Source organism: Astyanax mexicanus, chromosome 2 (assembly GCF_023375975.1).
Source record: "Astyanax mexicanus isolate ESR-SI-001 chromosome 2, AstMex3_surface, whole genome shotgun sequence".
In the NCBI taxonomy this organism is placed as follows: domain Eukaryota; kingdom Metazoa; phylum Chordata; class Actinopteri; order Characiformes; family Acestrorhamphidae; genus Astyanax; species Astyanax mexicanus.
In genome coordinates this window covers 48524004-48544919 of record NC_064409.1, presented here as the reverse complement: position 1 = coordinate 48544919, position 20916 = coordinate 48524004, and the positions used below count along the sequence as shown (strand labels likewise).

Sequence of the window (20916 nt, the reverse complement as noted above, 5' to 3'; positions counted from 1 at the left end):
TTTTGTCCTTGTTGCTTATGAAGGACTTGTTATAATGAACTTATTTTACACAGAGGAACTACTGTATTTGCAATCAGTTTTTTAAGCAAACTTGTTCTTTGATATGAAGGACTTCCTTTTTGCACTTTTTTTAAGCAAACGGTTTGTCTTTTGCCATATTAAAATGCATTAATATGCAGAAAATAGTTGTTGATAAATGTTGGTGCTGTAAACATACAGATATAAATTCATATAAAATTTGTTCTTATTGAAAATCATTTGTAGCGTTTTTCATATTCAATTATTTGAAGTGCGAGGTCATGTGGCCCTCCAATGGTCATGCTGAAAAAAATGTGGCCCTCTCCATCATGGAAGTTGCCCATCCCTGATCTAACTGCCCTCTCTGACCCAACAGCCCGGAATTACCCAGAACCAGCTTTAAACGCTGTAACACGTTTTATCAGTGTAGCTGAGACAGATAGTGGCGTGTCCTATGCGCTGTTCTCTCGGTATGAGCTCTAATTATACTGGTCCAGCTTACCTGATGTTGTTGATTAGTTGGATCAGGTGTGTTGTAACCAGTATAAACTAGTGTCTGTAATTTACGTGACCGTAAAGCCTGAAACAGGGACAGCGCCTGATTTGGTTCTGTTTTCTCTGCAATTTGTGGATTAATAGCATGTTCACATCTTAATTTAACCTTACTCTCACGCTAACACAGCGGAGACAACTTTACTAAAATGGGCTACGTGCAGTTTTTTTTTTCCGATCCTGTGCGGAGGTACAAACCGTGTACAGAGATTCCAGACCTGGACCAACAAGCACCTGGTGGGAGTTTTAAAAATGAAGTAGTTGTTCGTGAGGAGTGACGAGAAAACTTCAGAATGTCTAGAGAATCGCTGTTTATTTCAGCGTTTTTGAGTGGTGTGGCGTTTTCATGTAGACGGGGATATTTTTGAAAACGCTGCTCGTGTGGACGAAGATATTTTTAAAAACGGAGACAAAGTCCAACGTTTAAAAAAAAAAATATCCAGAGTCCTGTGGACGGGGCCACAGTCTAAACCCTCACATCTGTTGTCAAATTGGGTGTTCAAGCCCAGGGATATCCAACAATGTAACTATGAAGTTATGGAATGTCATTCCTATTACATTACTGAAGACAACAGTTTAGGAGCCATATCACTTTCATGTAACATTCATTATTCAAAGAATAATTATTTTCTATACTATACATTTAATGCTTAAAATACTGCCCACTGGTTTGGAAGAAGAAAAGGCATAAGAAGAGTTAATCAAAATGTTTAATTAGCTCAAACACTACATCCAGTAAAATATCCATATCCATGACAAAATACATGAATTCATAATGACACTTAAAATATATTGATTTATTTCATTATAAAAAGTTTTTTTTACTGATTAATTTAGTTTCTCCCTTCCATAAGGTGCAAAACAATCTAACCTACTCATTTCTTACAGAAAATTAAAATAAGCCAAGTCTAATGTTTCTCTGACAAGTATAATCAAATCTGTAAGGTCACAGTTAAGCAAAATTAGATGCCAGATTTGAAACTTTCTGCATCATTAATATTTTATAAACCATATTTTACATGTGAGCCCAGTCTCCTATTAGTCTGTTTTCCACAGGAGGTTACAGACAGCAGCTTTGGATAATTATCCTTCATCAACCAGAAGCAAGACTTATGGAATCAGTGTTTCATAGCTGAAATTGGAATAAGAGAATGACTGTCTTGCTGTTTGGCTGAAATAAACATTATAATCTCACCAGTAACACCCCTAAGAATTGTCACTTTTTCCCCACTGTGGGACTAATAAAAAGGATTATCTTATCTCTTAATACAGCCATGTTTAGATGCCCTTCAACTGATGTATGTATGGCACACTAGCAAGAAGATCAAACTGATGGAATACAATAAGACATGTTTGAAATCATAAGGCACATCATTTGTAGTTGTAAACTAAGTGGAGCGTAAAGCCTGATCATGCGATAGCGAAATGCAAGCAAACCTAGCCTTCAAGTTGAGTGGACATCACTTTGGGCAAAGTCCAATTTTGTTCATTGCCATTCTTTAATACATGGACACAGACAAGTCTCACGTACCTTCACTGATGTGGGCCAGCCTTAAATTAGTTTAAATACAGCAAAAGCAAATTTCCAAAAGAGAAAAAAAATGCACACAAACACAAAGCATACGTACAAATATACAGACACTGCACTGAGCATTTAACCTTATACCCTCAGTTTCACATAAAGAAATATGTGAATTCCAAAAGTAGTGCTTCTGCCATCCAAACACCAAAGCAACATGGAGATCCACACAAGATACCACACAGCAGCTTTGGGTTAATGGGGGCTGGCAGAGTTGGGGGTCCCAGGCCCACTGAGAAGCGTTTCTAGGTGTTCTGGGTTGGTCTAGTTCCTCTGAGCGGCGCCCTGAGCTGCGGAGGCGGCGGCGCTGGCAGCAGCGCTCTGGAAGGTGCGGTTGGTGAGGACGCCCTGAGAGAACTCCTGCTGGGCTTTCTCAAAGCTGGCCCCGGTGCGGCGATAGTGAGAGTGAACCTGAAACAAAAGCAAGAGAAAGGGATTGGCTCGGGGTAATGAACTGGGACCACTGGGATATTTTGCCTTTATTATTTAATGTTTTTGTGCTCATAGAGTTGTGAACAAGAAGGGGAGGTGAAAATCTAAAGCAAAATGGAGTAACGGAACAGGGTTTTCCAAATAAACATTGCATTAAGTCATGAGGTAAAACAACGTATTGTCCATTAGTTTTATATATACTGCTTTATGTACACCATATGCTCAACAAATAACTACTGTTGTACTGCCAGTACTGCCATTCATTACCCTGCACAAATCCAGTTTATATAATAGAGATTTCATCCAACAGATAGGAAGTTCTCACAGCTTTTTGAAGGTTGCTTTAGACATTCTGAAATTGCAAATCCAAAGTATTTCTTAACAATAGCTCTGCAGTGATTTTTCATAACTGTCTGGTGAGTTTGTGCTCCCAGATGTTTGGTGCATATCATTAAAGTGGCACAGAGATTTTAGCCCTCATTGTGTGGGCACTGCTCGTTCTTTCCGGCATCTCTGAACTTTAAAAGAGTTAAATCTTTCCATTTTGCATCAATTTAGTTTCAATGTCACTTTAATTATGGTAATCTTTGTCATGTACAGTTTCTTCGCATTACTCTAGTGGACGAAATATTAAATTTTTCTTTCTACCAAAGTTGCATTAGTGTGCATGACTTTTGCTACGATATACAGGTGCTGGTCAACGAATTAGAATAATTTGAAATAGTGCAATCATGAAATTCTTTGAATGCATTTTTTGTGCAGAAAGCAAATCAGGTGTTCACTAAAATTTTTTTTTTTATTATAATTACAATCATCACTTTCTCAGTATTTTGTGGCTGCCCCCTTGGCTTGTATGACTGCCTGAAGTCTCCGCGGCATCGATTTGACCAGCTTGTCGCAAGTTTCCGCACTCACAGCTTCCCAGGCAGTGGCGATGTTCTGCTTCAGTTGGTCCAGCGTAGTAGGCTTTCTGTCGCGAATTTTCCGCTTGACGATGGCCCAAAGGTTTTCAATGACATTGAGGTCAGGCGAGTTGGCCGGCCATGCCAAAACTTCAAGCTGTTTTTTAGTGAACCAATCTTTGGTCGACTTTGCCGCATGAGCCGGTGCAAGATCCTGTTGAAATATGAAGTCTTCTTCGCCGAACTGTTCCTCAACAGTCGGAATCAGGAACGTTTCCAGAACATCTTGATATACGGCAGCATTGACAGTCTTCTTGAGGAAGCAGAGTTTCCCTACACCTCGAGCGGACATGCATCCCCAGACCATAACGCTCTGGGGAAACTTGACGGATCTTTTCACGCACTCGTGGTTGTAGGTTTCGCCACCACGACGCCAGACACGAGGACCTTGGTCACCGAAGGAGATGCAGAAGCGTGATTCTTCACTGAAGACCACTTTCTGCCAGTCTTCAGCAGTCCACTCGCCGTGTTCTTTGGCCCACTTCAGCCGTTTCTCCATTTGTTTCTTGTTCAGCATCAGTTTTACTGCTGGAACGCAAGATTTGAAGCCGAGTTCGCGCAGACGACGGTAAGTGGTTGATCTGGAGACGTCAGCGCCGGTCTGCTTGTTCCACAAGTCGGTGAGCTCGGAAGTGGACTTGAACCGGTTGCTGACTGCGATCTTTCTCAGCTGCTTGTTGTCGCGAGCAGAAGTTTTTCGGACGCCGGAACAGTTGGTGCGCTTGCTGCAGTTTTTCTTGAGAGCTTTGCAGACGGAAGACTGGCTGATGCCGAGCTGCTCAGCAATTTTAGTTTGGGTCAAGCCTTGTTGGCGAAGGGCTTGAATTTGAGCCACTATTCCGGTTGAGAGGTCACGCTGCTTACCCATGATTGATTTTACAACTTAGAAATTCTACTCAACCCTGACTTTATACTGCACAGTGAACACTCTTCACAGAAAACAAAAATTCAAGCATTTATTCTAATTCAATGAAACGGTTTCTCCATTATTCTAATTCAATAAAACAACAGTGTCACAGTTAAATGGCCTAAATGGGCCTTTTGGAAAGCTCAGCTGAGCAATTTTTTTCCAGGTAACGAGTTCTGTGATTAGTCTAACGAGTAGGACAGGTGCGGTGAACACCTGATTTGCTTTCTGCACAAAAAATGCATTCAAAGAATTTCATGATTGCACTATTTCAAATTATTCTAATTCGTTGACCAGCACCTGTATATGCTGTTAATACATCAGCTTCTGTTCCCACATGCCCTCCTGGTAATTTTCTGGGCACTGTACTAGCTTTTATTTTTGTGGGTAAAACAAATTTTTTTTTAAAGGTGGTTCATGGTTCAATCTGATAAAAACATTAAAAACAGTTTTAAAATCTTAAAAATACACTGCACAAATTAAGTTTATTCATACAATAAAATATTTTTAAATGGTTAGTATTACAAACTAGTAAGGAAAATGTCCCACAGAAGAAAAAAACACATTGAATCCATACCATTTTAAGTAGGACGATGGACATTGCGGCACACACAGTGAAGAACGCTGCAACCACCATCATTACAACACTCACAGCTAGGTTTGAGCGAACCACAGAGATGGCCGAAATCCAACCGCTGTGAAGAAAAGACACAGTAGTGTAAACGTTTTCATTCCTCTGAGACAAACCACCTCATACAGGCAATAACAAGGGGCAGAAAATGGAAACGTAGAGGGAAGAAAATGAGGCAACAGAGAGCAGAGATGCAGTTAAAGACCTACTTCAGACACAGACCAAGAGAGCAGTGAGGAAAGGCCCGAGAGATGTTAGTGCTTCCAGCTTAGAGAGAGCAGAAGACTTAGCAGCAGAAAGACACCTGTCACAGACGTGAGATGCAGAAAAGAGACGAGCGTTTGAGTGAAAAATCTAGAGATGGACACCATTCCGCGTCTCAGAGGAAGTAAAAGCAAGCATTCCTGCATTTCAACCAGGGTAGAATTTTCAACATGTCTGCACATTTTATTTGTCTCTCTTCTCAAAACTACAGTCATATAACAATACTATGGCCATCTCTTTGTTTCTACACTCATTGTTCATATTGTCAGCTCCACTTATCCATCATTTCACCCTGTTTTCCAATGGTCAGGATGTACACAAGCAACAGATTAGTTTCAGTCTCTGACTTTACATCTACAAGGTGAAGCAAATAGGTAGTAGTTTTTAATAGTGTGGAAAGTGTGTGAACACAGTGTTTAAAAACTCCAGCAGCACTGCAGCTGTGTCTGATCCGCTCATACCAGCAGGTTATATTTATTCACCACTCAAAATATACCTGCTCTGTTGTGATTCTCTGGGGTCTGAACCATTTATGCATGATTGTAAATAATTTATGCATGATGGTAAATAAGTAATTAGGTTGTTTGTTTAATTGCAATGTTTCTACAGCATAATTTGCACAAGACTGCACCATGTTAAGGGTCATCCCTCCAGAAACCAAAGCTTTCTTCACCCAAACTTTTTTTTTTTAAATATGGTAATTGTCTACGTTTTCTAGAATAGTTTTGAATGTATCGAGTAGGGATGGAACAAAATATTGATATTGTGATATATCATATTGTTTCTGCTTGCAATACAAGGCATTAAATATTGATATATTTTATTGAAACATGCACTTTAAACTTGCTAAAACCTGTTGTCAAGGTGGGACCATTTGTTGTCAAGGATAACAGTAAAGTGCTGTAGGAAACCCTGTGGTCAGTGAAGCTGATACAATAGACAGTGAATGTAAAAAAACAAAGAGTTGGTCATAATATTCTGATATGACTGAGTATCACCAACAGATAACGTCCAACAAATAGACAACACAAACAAAACTGCAAGTTGCATGTACTTCTTCAAAAAATTCATTTTTCTATTTTCTCAAACTCATCCTGTAAATGTATCAGTTCATACCGCTACACAGCAGGGGCTCCTAATCTCATCCAAAATATAAGGCCAGTGTGGCTGCAGGTTTCTTCCCATATAAGCTGGAGCGCACAGACTCCACTAGTTTAATCAGTTGGTCTCTCAGGCTGCTGCAGTTGAGGTGTGCTGGAATGAAAGCCAGCACTCAGACTGACCCGATGTGGATAAGATTGGAAACCTCTGCTCTAAAGGCTCTGAACAGTGTGCTGTTTGTTCACTGCAATACTGCTCTGCCTGATACAATGCAAAGCCTGCAATATTCAAATAACCATGTCTGTTTACAGAAATAGAATATGTGTAAAGTTTCTGCTACTACATACTGTTGTGTGTTCTGAGGAATCATAAACATTTTCCTAAATGGACAAATGCAAATAGTATTGCTGAAAAATGTTACCAAGGTAAAAACTGCAAATCCACATGCTTAACTCTAAACTGTGCCATAAAATATGACTCATATCTTCAACTGCTGTGTGAGCTGTATGGTTGCTGAGCTTGGAGTCATGTGCCTGCACTTAATGCTGACCATCAATGCACAGCATGTGGTCCTAAATTTGTTGAAAGGCCTGTCCTTTACAAACTGCCAGACCGTCTACATTCATTAAATTCCTCCATTATAACAACTACCCGAAACACACAAAAGAACAAACTAAATTCCAAACTTAGCACTGTCTGTTTTAATTTAATAAGTCAAGTTGCAGTATTATGTTGTTTATGGGCCATTCCACCAAATGGGTATCATATGCTTGTTGTAACTCTTCCAAAATAACTTTTTTTTTAACACTGAATCCAATAACGCATGCATTTAACTATTTAAAACATGTACTGGTCAATCTCTGGCAGCTTTACTTCATTTTTTATAAAATTCAGGCAACATTTAAAAGTAAGTTCACTTATTCCTTTATTTTAAAGAAATGTTTGACTGCATGTTCAAATAATACATTTTTGTGACAATGAAAATCTGCTACTTGCACTTATTACTGTTACTGGCACTCATTCTTGCGCTCACTCCTGTTACTTTTTACGTTTTTAGTAACAGGAATGAGTTTTTAGCATAGAATTAGCAAAAACAAGCTAGATGACGGCTATGCTAATAGCATGAGGACACTGAGCACATTCTAGTGAATTTCCCAAAATTTGTATTTTTAAAACTAAACAAATAAGATCTAAGAATTAATTAAGTAACATGAATAAGTGTTTAGATTGACCTCCTCAGTCATAGTTACAATAAGATCAAATATACAGAAATGAGGGACAAACGAAAGAATTTAATTTTGGTCTTCCCATGATCTTCAGAAGAACCATCTGATGTAGCTTTCTGTTGTAGATGTGACTTGTAAAATGTTCTAGATGTTTCAGATGGGGTAATGTGTTACGGTAACAGGAGTGAGTAAAACCCAGGGAAACAATTGAATGTGTATTTTAACTTATATATTATGGATTTATTATGAAAAAAATATTTTTAAAGCATAGATGAGATTTGGAGTCACAGAACCAATGCAAAAAATACATCTATGAAGGACTTATAATAAGGACTAGTAATTATATTTCACTGTAAAGTTTATAGTTAGAGAGTGGGGAAAGGTAACAAATGCTATTTTTTAGTGTTCTAAATATATATATTTTTTCATTACAAATTTTACAAGACACTATGCTTAATAATAACATGTATTTTAAACTTATTTTTGTGCACATTTATACTTTTCTGGGGACAGAAATGACATCGATTTGGTGGAATGGCCCATACACTTTCTCACAATGTTGCTCAGATGTATGTACACACAGTTCAGCAAAAATATAAATATACACAACACTGAGCCTAGATGTAAATCATCAGCCAAGGCATGTTTGGTATCCTAACTTTAGATTTTTTTAGATATAAATTCAAACTATGAGGGGAACACTGATTATTAACTCCTTGACTTTTTTTGCAATCAAATTGTTTGGCCAAAATGTTTTCTCAAACCACATCCAGTTTTTCATTAATGCTGAAGAGATGGGGTACCTCATAGAACCAAGATTTGGACAACCAAAACGTAGTTGTGTGGTTAGTGGTTAATTGACCGCATCTGGGGGAAAGTATATTTTTAATGGATCTTCCAAAAATTTTCAGACGGAGAAAAAATTTAAACAGGAGAGTTTTAGTACACTCACCTGTTCCCCCATTTGGGTATGCCGACGCTCTGAATGACGGTCACCACCACTTGGGCAAAGAAGATAAAAAAGAAAAAAAAGAAATTGATGGAGCTATCCGTCCTAAAAGAAAAAAATAAGAACATGTTATTTAGCAGTTTTTTCCTGCAGATAAACAGATAGAATTAGCTAACAATATAAATACTATTATATATGGCACAAGACGCTTACCTGAAAGCCTTGTAGACAGGCCTGAACCAACACAGGAAGGAGCATGGAGTGAAGAGGATGAACCATAAAATGGAAAGGCCAAAGTCCACTCCATAACCCGCGTCGGCAGTGAAAAAGGCCAGACATGCGAGCACGTTGAGAAACAGAGTCACGCAGTACACTGTGAGAGGTTTAGAAAAAGGGGTGACAAGAGAGCGAGAAAAGAGGGAGGAGGATCACTTTGATGTGACTGTGACAGGTAACAGATTGTTTACCTGCATGGCAGTTCACAGCAGGTGTCACAACACTTCATACTGTAACATTTAACAAGTGCCATGGCGTAAATGACTGCAGACTTATAAAGGTCATGGGAATGAAAGTGCTGCAGTAATTACTGCACAATATGGCTGACAGTCTGCCTGTCACACTGTTACTACTTACACATCCACAGGTAATACAACATTTTGCAGATCCTTTGATGCTCTGGAGGAATTTCCTCTGAGAAGTCCTGGTAAAAGCATGGCTTTATGGGGAAGCTCCTGGGTAATGGGGGCCAGTTGTTTTCCTTGCCTGTAAAGAGCAATTCCAATACGGTTAATCTGTTTAACAGATGAGTGAAACATTATGTATTAAACTAATTTAAAAACACCATACTTTGTTCATGTGTTACTGTATTCATTGATCTCAATATCTGATAAACCAGTGCATTTCTAGGACAGAGCATTTGCAGGAACTGAGAGATATGAATGCTACTTTATATCCCAATATTTTACACTAGACTAGATAAATAGACAGAGTAATTGTATAATAAGCCTTTAACTATGGTGACACAAAGTAAAACAAAAATAAATCTACATACAGCTTAAGAGATCACTTTAAAATGACCAGATAATCAAATAATGCAAAGAAAACTAGTTCATATTCATTTAGAAACAACAATACTAATGTTATCTGATATACTTGCATACTTGCTTTATATTTGTGCACATTTTCCATTCAGTGACATGGTGAGAGTTTTGTAGGTTTGTTTTTTCAGAATATCTGTGCATAGGTAATAGAGACTGAGATGTGGTTTGCGTGGTTTGAGAGAAATGTGTGAGCACGTATTTATGTAAAAAGATTTGCTGACTGTGTTTGTTAGCAACGGTAGCCTCATAGTTCCGGTAAAGAAAAGAAAAAAAAAAAAAGTAAAAAACTTCTCACACATGCAAATCTTAGTCAGTATGCCGTCACATTTTTAAACTCTGACTTTTGACCCATTTCAAACCTGCCAATTACATTTGATCTGATTAAAATTAATCTCCTGTGATTGGTTATTTATATGATTTCTAAAATAATTTGTGATTTAGAGGCCGGTTATTGCAAAAGTCTTCCAGTTTTCTTTGCACAAAATCCTCAGCCCAAATTCAGATGATACACCTTGTTTCACTTGTGCAGCAGCCATAAGAATCACCTTTATCTATTAATTTGTTATCGTAGCCTGTTCATCTAGCTCATGTGGACAGTAGGCAGTGTGGTCTCACAGTTAATATGATTGTTTTGGCGTTGACATGGTTAATCATGGTGCTTTGCAGTTTGGGACACACTGAAAAACCTTGGCGTTCACACTACAATAATAATGTTGTCATGTGCATCTTTGACCACCTTCAAATGGGGTTTGAATGATCGTGGTACAGGCCTCATCTTAATCTGTTCACACCTGTACAACTGCTGGATACTCATGATTGGATCACCCAGTACAAATTTTAATACCAAATGTGAACAGGGTCAAATATAATATTGTTTCTGACACATAAAGAACTTTTATCTTCATTATTGTCTCAATATTATCATAATGTAATTCTGGTAGTTACTTTTATTGTATTTTATGACAAGTGAAAATATACCGTATTATAAAGAACATAATCAATGAATGTTTATTTGCTGGTCTACTTTCATACATATGGTGCACCGGATTATAAGTGGCATTTTAAAAGAACTTCTAATTTAGCAGGTCTCGCCACTGGGTGGTGGTTGGGAGGGTGGGGTAGCTAACCAAGTTAAGTAAAGCTAAGCTAAGTAAATAAAACAAGCACTGGATGTAAATCTACACGGATTTCTCTCCTGAAAACTGTTGATTTGGGTGAGTAAATCGCTTCTGTTTATTTACAGTAAGCTTAGATTCCTGATTTTTTCCAGCACTGCTAACCGCTCCAGCAGTGCCAGCCTGGGTTAGGAGCAAGCTACAGACTGATAATACTCCTCTCAGAACAGAAAGATGCTAATACTGCTCCAGCAGTGCTAGCTGGGGTTAGCAGCAGGCTACAGGCCGATAATACTCACCTCTGAACGTGGAAATTGCAGTTAGCGGTTAGTGCTACTGCTACTCCAGTCCCGGTGCTGGAGAACTAAACTGAAACTCCTGTATAACGCTGTACTTCAGCGTGGCTTTGTGGCAGAGTGGCTTTACTGCTCCCTACAACCTGACTGGTAGAATTCATACATAATGTGAACTGGATTAAAAGGCACACTGACAGGAAAATTAAAGGATTTTAGGTGCGCTTTGTAGTGCGAAAAAAAATGTACATTGACTATCCTGTATAGCTGCCTTTTGGAAGATATGAGCAAGTATGCCTTATGAGATATGATATATGATGTTACCTGTAGTTCTGTCTCTATTCTGCAGCTCTTGCTCCCTGCGGTCCAGCTCAGCTGCTTTTCTCTCCAGCTCCTCTTGCTGTCTCAGCAGGTTCGCCTGGGCTGCAGCAGCAGTTGCCTACAAGACCAGCACAGAGTTTTAACTACAGCTCTCCTGTAGATGTGTGAATGCACAATTTCATTTAATGCATACAACAAAACACAGCCAGGTTACAGGCCTGCAGCCAACACTTGTTTAGATATATTGATTCTGAGAATTTCATTTTTCCTAAAAATGCCCCACTGTCATAAAAAAAAAAAAATGTAAGACACATTTCCACTGCACTGCAGTATGTGAGATGCTGACCTGAGGGCTTGGCTCCACAGAAGGCTGCAGCACGGCTGGCTGTGAGGGAACAGCAGAGGCAGGAATAGTAGAGCCGGTCAAATTTCCCTAGAGAGGGACAAACACTGGTTAACAAAATCAACAAGAACACACACATACATTTATAATAACTAAAACAAAAGGTAAACATATGCTGAAAATGAAATGAATCATTTACTGTATCAATTTCCCATTCAGTGATTTCAATTATCAAATATTTTTAAAAAGAAATTATTAAAACTCTGAGTCTGGAATATTTCAGTAGTCTTCACGTGTAAAAACATATGCAGTATCTTTTCAGTATTATAAAAATAATTCCCCCACTGTAGTCCACCTAATACATCCTCATAAACTTATGGTCACATTTGGGAAAGGACACAGCTGAGCCTTTAACTCTTTCATGCCAAGGCAAAAACTGGTTCCTTTAAGAGCATTTTTACACATATACTTCATTTTCTTTGGTTAAAATGTTTCCTTTTGCATCAAAATACATCAAATAAACATGTAAGAATGTTCTCTTTGTTTATTGGGGCGGGCACAAGAAATTAAATACATTAAATTAAATACATTAAATTAAATAGATCCTGTGTATCTGTGGGCAATATAGCAGATTGATATTTGGCTATAAAAGCTGTTTAGCTCAATCTTGCAAAGTATACCAAAGTACACGCCCCAGAGTATGTTTGTGACACGACCTTAACCACCTCCTGTCACTTCATGTGTGTTGTTTTGGTCAGTATAACTGTGCAATTACTGCACTGTGAAAATTAACCAGATTCAAATAGTGCATGTGTAAAAATGTGTAAAAAAGGCCCTAAAAGTTAGATAAGTGGGCTGAGGAATAGAAGGTTGCTGGTTCCGTCCCCACGGACAGGCAGGAATTGAGGTGGGAAGAGTGAAGGAACAGCACTCTCTTTTCTCTTAACTTTAATAGCTGAGGAGCTTGTGGGGAGTCCAGTTCCTCTCTGGTGCTGAGGAAGCCACTCATTGATGTGAGTGTGTTTCTTTTTTCACTGCCATAATGAGATAAGTTAAATACAAAGGATATATTCAATCCTATATTCTGCTCTGTACTTGTTTTAAGATGTAATTCTACTCTAATAAAGTGTATTCAAAAATAATCTCATTGCATTAAGAGTTGTTTGACTACTTACAGTGTCACTGGCTGGAAAGGGGGTGTACTGGTCCATATGATCCACTCCAGAGTGGGTCACTTCTGTGACAGAGGGATCCTACAACAGTGAATGACATTTATCTGAGTATAAAGTACACTGTTACCTCCCAAAAACATTAGAATCACACCTTTCCAATTCAGGTACACTGCAAAAATATCCATCTGCAACAGCTAGAAAAATATATAAAAATTGAGACTTACATGTTATATAAATGCTTATATTAAGCAAAACAAGCTGCCAAGCATTTTTTCTTTTGTTATGTGGTCTCAAATTCTTAAAATCCTTGAACAAATACTTAATTCAAGGAAAAATCCCAAATTATATTCTAACTTTGGACAAAAGATTCAGAATGACTTTTGACTGGTGACTTTTTATCCTTTTTTTGAGTTAACACTACTCAAAATAAGGTGAGAATTTTAAGTGAGAATGATCACAGTCATCGATCCCAAAATACATTTAAAGCTTTATAAACATGTTTGCATAAATTGGGCAATAATTACTTGGTATAAGCGACAATGTCTATAGTAAAAATAAGTAAACACAAATTTTAGTGTTGACCAATTGCTTATTTGTAACAGCACCTTTCTGTGCTGAGAACAGAAATGCATTACTAGAGAGGTAATGGGCTCAGTCACACACTGTACACTCAATTTGGTCTGTGTCTCCAAAAGTGCTCAAACACAACAGAATATACATTTACTCCCTAAAAATCTAAACAATTCTCCTTTTAACATCTTCTCAGCATTTAAATGGCATTTAAAAGGCATTTAATCTCATGTTCAGTTGTTTCTTTCATTTTCAAGAAATGGATGGCATGGCAGAAATAATCATTGACCAATCATAAAAATAATCAACAGATTAGTCAGCTATAAAAATAATCTTTAGTTACAGCCCTAATGCCTTTATTCAGGAATCGGTCTTACACATCATAATGCAACAAAAAAGTGCAGAAAGAAATTTAGAGCACCCTAATTTAGATGCTACTCAAAATCTTAGCAGCAGTGCGTTGCTAGCGACTCTCTGACTGACTCTCTGCGATGATGCAATGACAATGCAAATCTTTCTTGAGGTAAAACTGCACTTAAACACTTTTTGTTTACAATCATAGGTAGTACCGTATTTTTTGTCAGGCGCCTTATAATCCGATGTGCAAACATTCAATAATTGTGTGCCTTATAATCCAGTGTGCCTTATTGTGCAAAAAATACTGTCCTGTTTTCACAGTGATGCAGTTTGCACAATGAATTTTAGCAACTGTTTCATGCACAATAATTCCTTCATATATTCTTATCATATTTCATATCAAGTGACAAACCTGTATAAATTCAAAGTTATGCATAACAATGTACTGCCATGTGGCAGAATATCTTTTTTTCTGCAAATCTTACAACCCCATCAGCCTGTTACAAGTTAGCTAAAAGATAATTAACATTTTCACTGTCACTACATTCAGCTGGACTGTGCATAATCAGTATGTGTTGCAAACACAGCTTACTCAGCACAAACCAAAACATGTTATGTTGTGCGTGTTCACCTTCCCCCACTTCACTTACATTCATCCAGGCCAGGAGAACACTGTTAATCATTAATAGCGCTAGTGTTAATTACACTGTAAATAATTTATACGGAGATGTCCTTACTTTCCAAGACTACAGCAATTCAACAACGACTGCTAGAACTAAACGGAAAACTGCACTAAAAGAGTCGCACTTAATGCACAGAATCCAATATGATTTTCATAAAATCCCTGAAGCAAAACTGATAAAAATGGTGGGGTTAATGAGTGGACTGAAGGTAGTGATCATGCCTGTGTTTCAACAAGAAACATGTCAGTGGTTAGTTCTTATAGCAGAAAAAGAAAGGCTAAAAATAAAACTACTAAAGTTAAGAATTATTTTTTTGTTCTCTTTTTTTGATATTGTACTAAATTAAAACACAATGACAAACCTACGCACTTGTGTACATAAACATAATACACACAACGTACTGTACTGCGATATTGGATATATGGATGATATGACTAAAAAACTCATATCAATATGCTTTTGATAAATACTGATGTATATTACAATATGATAAAAACCTTAAAGTGTAATGATAATGTGGCAGTATTTACGTATAACACAAAAAACATATATATTCTTTAAATTTAAATAGTAATTTCTAACTGTGAGTTCTAATAAAAATAAAGAATATTTTAATAAAACATAAGATATCTGCACTCTTATTTATTTACAATATATCTACAGCATAATTTAGTACTCTCTTAAAAGTGTCATCTCTAAGAAATCCATACCGTGCCAACACAAACAACTTGTTTTCTAATTATATAAGGGGAAAACATGATGAAAATTGTCGAATACGATCAGTATTCATTTAAATGGCCAAATCTGATTCAGCTCATAAAATTCTAGGCCATAGCTGTACTGTTGACCATCTTCTGTTGCAATACATGGAAGAGCAGTGACACTTTAGATCAGAGCAAAACTTCCTGCTGTCTTCCTGCTAAATGAGTGAGTCTGTGTTCTCTGATCTTTTACTCAATGAAGAGTAAAACATTATTCAGGCGGACTAGTTGAACCCTGTGCTGGTTTTTCCTGCTCTACCAAACCTGTTTAAACTTCTCAGGCAATTAAAGACTTTTGAATGTTGAAAACAAGGAAAACAAAGAGCTTGTGCTCTGTTACAGCGTCATGGTTGAAATCAATATACAGTACCGGTTAAAAGTTTAAACACATCTTAAAGTCAGTTGTTTTTGCATTTCAGATTAATAATAAAGTTATCAAAATTATGAAAATTATTTAATAAACAAAAAGTGATTAAAAAGAATATGTTTTATATTTTAGATTCTTCAAAATAGGCACATCTTGCTTAGATGACAGCTTTTTCTCAGTCAGCTTTATGAGGTAGAGTCATCTGAAATGGCTTTCAGTTAACAACTGTGCTTTTTCAAGGGTTAATTACTTGAATTTCTCGTCTCTTAATGTGTTTGAGAGCATCAGTTGTAAAGTTGTGAAGAGGTAGAATTGGTATACAGTGAATACCTCTATTTGAGTAATGTTCAAATCCATATTATGGCAAGAACTACTCAACTAAAATAAAGAAAAAAATACGACTAAATGAAGTTAGTCAATTATTTAAAAAAAACTAAGAACATGGAAATTACCCTCATGTGCAGTCACAAAGACCATTAAATACACTGTGATGAAACTGGCTCTCATCAGGACTGCCCCAAGAAAGCAAGAGTTACCTCTGTCGCACAGGATACGTTTATCAGAATTACCAGCCTCAGAAACCACAAGTTAACAGCACCCCAGATAAGAGCACCTAAATGTTTCACAGAGGATTTTGGTTTAACACTTGTTACGTTTACTACAGGATTCCTAATGTTTTTTCATAGTCTGAATGACTGAATGAGAAGGTGTGTCCAAACTTTTGACTAGTACTGTACTTATATACTGTACTCATATTTTCTATAAAAAGAATTAATATAATATCTAGAATCTTTTAGTAATCTATACTGTATACTTGAGGACGATTATATGCAAATGTTTTTAAAAAATCTATTGTATTATACTGTTTGAACCAATCTATGCACTGTGAGCATGAATGACCTTTATTACTTAAAATGAAGTGTATTTTCTGCAGTGTATGATAACTGGTCAAAAAGTTACTCTTCTACACAAAAGAGCTACAAATGTGTTGCATATTGTAGCGATTTCACAGTTCCTCTCATATTCATGTTTCATTACGTTCTAAGAACAGATTTAGAACAAAACTCAGGCCTAGTTTATATACTGAATTAATGCATTACCAGTCTGAAGCCAATGCAGGCCTGCCTTCACACAAGCTGAATCTTATATCAGCTAATATGACCCTCATCTCAGATCACACCTGCAGGTATTCCCTCACTGCTTCTAAAGTGTTCATGTGAGGCTGTACCTCACAGCTCCACACAGTCACTTTTAGATAAGCGGCCATTTCTACACCCGTACAGTTTAAACACATCCCATTCCACCCTTCTAACCTTTAGAAAGTATGCTTTCACTGACGGCTTTACAAATCTCCATAAGCAAACATCTCAAACCTGTTTTGAATTTTTTTTTTTTTTTAATAATGGACTAAAATAATAGTGCAGTCTGGTTCTCACCCCTGCATGAACAGTGGCTTGCAAATATATAACTCTTCACATTTTGTTAACTAACAACCACAACCTTAGATGTATTTTAAATGTTTTCTTCCTGCCACTCCATAAAGGTCAGATTTGTAGAGAGCACTACGTATCGTTGTCTTGTGGCCAGATTCTCTCACTTGAGCTGTGGATCTCTGCAGCTCCTCCAGAGTGACCATGGGCCTCTTGGCTGCTTATACGTCCAGTGATCACCTTGCTTGATCCGTCAGTTTGGGAGGACGGACAGGTCTTGGAAAGTTTGCAGTAGCAGAATACTTTTTCCATTTGTGGATGATAAATTAAACAGTGCTTTTTGGAATGCTTAAAGCTCAGGGTATGTTTTGATAACCTAACCCTGCTTTAAACTTCTCCAAACTTCATCTCTGACCTGTCTGGTAAATTCCTTGGTCTCCATGATGTTGTTTGTTCACTAGTGTTCTCTAACAAACCACTGAGGCCTTCACAGAACAGGTGTATTTATACTGAGACTAAATTGAAGACAATGGGACTTTATTCATTAAATAAGTGACCACTGAAGGCAACTGAATGCACTTGATTTTATTTAGGGGATGCCGAAAAAAGGGGAAAAAATCTTCCCGAAATACATTTAAGTTTGTGGTTGTAAGGTCACACAATGTGAAAAAGTCCAAGGGATATGAATATTAATTCAAGCCAGTGTTAAAATTAGATACTGAGTGTGAAAACAACTTCTGGGCACAGCTAAAAGCTATACATTAACTTAGTTTTTCTTTTTACAGCTACTTGACTGAACTACTGGATTTCCTGATTAAATAAAGCACCAGTGCACTAAATTCAATCATCCTGTTTTAGACTCTCTCCCCACCCTGCAAGCAAACACAAACCAGTAACGTCATACAGAAGGAGAAAGGCGTGTTCCCATTCCCAAGCAGTGCTTTAGGAGCAAGATAACAACAGCTGCTCTATTGTCCTGTTCCAGGATGTGAGACAATTATGCCATAAACTGGATGCCGTGAAACATAAATGTTTTTCTCAATAACTTACAAACTTTAAACAAAAAAACTTTTTAAAAATCTAAATGTTTTTTCTGACTAAAAAGAGATCAAATAACTGCAAAGACATCTCAAATCACTCAGACTCAGATCCCAAATCCAAGCCTTGACTAAAATGATTACTAATGAAAAAGCTTTTCCATCTTAACAACAAAAAAATAAAATCATAAAACAGGTCTGATCTCTCTCCAGTATGATCTAATACATGAAATTTTAAATATATGGCCTTTGGCTGACACTATGCAGTGGCATGTGCATATGAATCATGTTACACAGGTAAGACTAAGCCTAGACTAAAAATATATATATATATATTAATGGTAACAGTAGATTTTTCAGTCACTAAGACTAGGTTTCGTATCTGCAAAACATCTATTTTTACATTTACATTTATGGCATTTGGCTGATAAGCTTATCCAGAGCAACGTGATTTGAATCACGTTTTACTGTATGGCTTTGCCAATAACTCTTATTGGAGTAAGTGGGTTTAATTGAGGTGACAACCACTATAGTAAATGTATAATTGAGCCCATCACAAAGGCCTGCTGGTCTAGGGTGGAAAAAGACATAGAAACGCAGATACAGCTACAGAGGAAGTGTGTCAAAGATATCTCTTCTGAGGGTCTCTCCATCCTGTTTCACAGAAACCTCAGACAAACCGAAGAATCTGAGAACAGACTATTACAATAAAAAAAGTTCAGGGAGGAAGAGGTTAGGTCATATGCACACAGGCTTTTTATAATTGTAAGGACTGTAATTTTGTTGTAATATGTTTATATTTAATGAGGAGGGCACGTGACATCAAAACTTGTGGCCTCAGAACTGCAAATTGTATTGAACCTGAATATATGTGCATTTTTAAGGCCATATAGTGTGCATGAGCTGTATTTTATTTTAACATTTAGACATGAACACAAAGGCCCATTTCCAGGCACTGATATAGAGAAAGCATTATGTTCCATATGCTGATATTAATGGAAACCTGATAAAATTAATACCAAATTTAGACCTGTTTAAGCTCCTATGGTTTTATAGCACTATGATGTACAAAATTGGTTTCGAGAACTTTAAGTGTGAGTAGTCATCTCTACATACTTGCACATCAAAGTTTTGGGCATTAGTAGATGAATACTAAGGTCATCCAAACTATGAAGGAAAAACCTATGAAATTATATAGCAAACAAAAAAACTGTGTTCAACAAACAGAATACATTTTACAGTTTAGATTCTTCAAAGCAGGCACGCTTAGATGACAGATTTGCACATCTTGGCTGTTTAAGCGCATCAGTTGAAAAGTTGTGAAGCAGTAGAATTTGTGTACAGTGAATAACCCTATTTGCGTAATGTTCTAAATCATATTGTGGCAAAAACCGCTTAACTAAATAAAGAAAAAAATATTTAAAAAATGAAGGTTAGACAAAAAAAAAGAACTTTGAAAGTATCCTTAAGTGCAGTCACAAAGAACATCAAAAACATTCTAATAAAAATGGAACTCATCAGGACTGCCCAAAAAAAAGGAAGAGCAAGAGTATCCTCTGTTACAGAGGATACGTTCATCAGAGTTACCAGCCTCAGACACCACAAGTTAACAGCACGCCAGATAAGAGACACCTTAATGCTTCACATTTTTGGTACATTGGTTTATTTAACAATTTTATGTTACTTCATGGTTTCTTATGTGTTTCATTTAGTATTCATTTACAATAAAGAAAAAAATGAATGAGAATGTGTGTCCAAACTTTCTACTGGTTCTCGATAAAACAGTTTGTTTGGGAATCACCTACAACAGAAGATGACCCATGTTGCTGATCCTGCTCCTGGGAGTTGGAGGGATGGATCTTTGTTTTGTACACAGTTCATTTGAAACACTGGATCAGCTTTACCAGATTCCCAGTAGCAGAAGTTCTCCAGTTCAGTTGAAATAGAAATATAATAGAAAAGGTCAAAATAACTGATGTCCATAGGCACCAACACGTGCCAACACGTGTTTGTTTCTGAAATCATATGACTTTCACTATTCTAAAGTCCCAAAAACTAACAATTTCAGCATTATTTTTTCCGGCCTGTTCTGTTGTATGTTGTCATGCAAGTCATGCCTTGTATCACATGAAATACTGTAGCTCTATCTCTTGCACAACACAGAAATGTTGCCTGTTAACTCTTAACACATCTCCAGGCCTACTGATTAAGATGACTCAGTCAGAGGTTTAATAGGTGTACATAAAGACAGGTGTGAGTAACTACCTAGGCTATAGTATCAGATGATATTAGCTAGGCCAAACTCTGAGTTTAATTTCTCTGTTAACACTGGAATTCTGTATAAAGAGTCAGTATTAATGATGATAATAATGAAAATAGTGATACGCAGGGCGGCGTATGAGTTGTCCAACTGTGTACGCAAAGAACTTCCTACTACAGGCCCCGCCCTTCGCCAACACGAAACTGCGCTGCTATTGGCGGAGCGAGCTGTCAATAACCGCAGGGGCCCAATCAGACCGGCCCCAGCCGTGACCAATGGGTTCCTGTGAAACGCCTTTTCCAAACTGAAGGGAAAAGTGGTAAACTGAGCGGAGAACGGCGGCACGGACTCACCTGGAAAGGGTTCACGTCTACTGGGTTTCCGAACGGGTTACTGTCGAAGCCGGACATGCTGTCGGTGCGTCTCCCAAAGAGGAATCCGGAGAATAAAGAACAAAAAGAGCCCGAAGAGAGAAAATAAACACAG

The 20916-nt window shown here is 37.4% G+C and overlaps 1 protein-coding gene across 1 annotated transcript; it reads right to left on the bottom strand.

Annotated features, from left to right (window-relative positions):
- Positions 1-1262: 1262 nt before the first annotated feature.
- On the bottom strand, positions 1263-20913 carry scamp2 (secretory carrier membrane protein 2). The gene is made up of 9 exons (XM_015601855.3): positions 20784-20913; positions 12969-13046; positions 11797-11883; positions 11454-11568; positions 9255-9383; positions 8835-8994; positions 8625-8726; positions 5028-5145; positions 1263-2560 (listed from the first exon to the last, which is right to left on the bottom strand). The coding sequence occupies exons 1-9, from the start codon at positions 20838-20840 to the stop codon at positions 2414-2416; spliced, it is 993 nt and encodes a 330-aa protein (XP_015457341.3). The 5' UTR covers positions 20841-20913; the 3' UTR covers positions 1263-2413.
- Between the last annotated feature and the right edge of the window lie 3 nt (positions 20914-20916).

Bases quoted from the DNA above. Each gene is read 5' to 3' on its own strand.
- scamp2 (XM_015601855.3), bottom strand. From the start codon at position 20,840: ATGTCCGGCTTCGACAGTAACCCGTTCGGAAACCCAGTAGACGTGAAC. The intron at 13,047-20,783 runs GTGAGTCCGTGC...TCACTGTTGTAG, and splicing joins TAGACGTGAACCCTTTCCAG to GATCCCTCTGTCACAGAAGT. The intron at 9,384-11,453 runs GTAACATCATAT...TGCTCTTTACAG, and splicing joins GAATAGAGACAGAACTACAG to GCAAGGAAAACAACTGGCCC.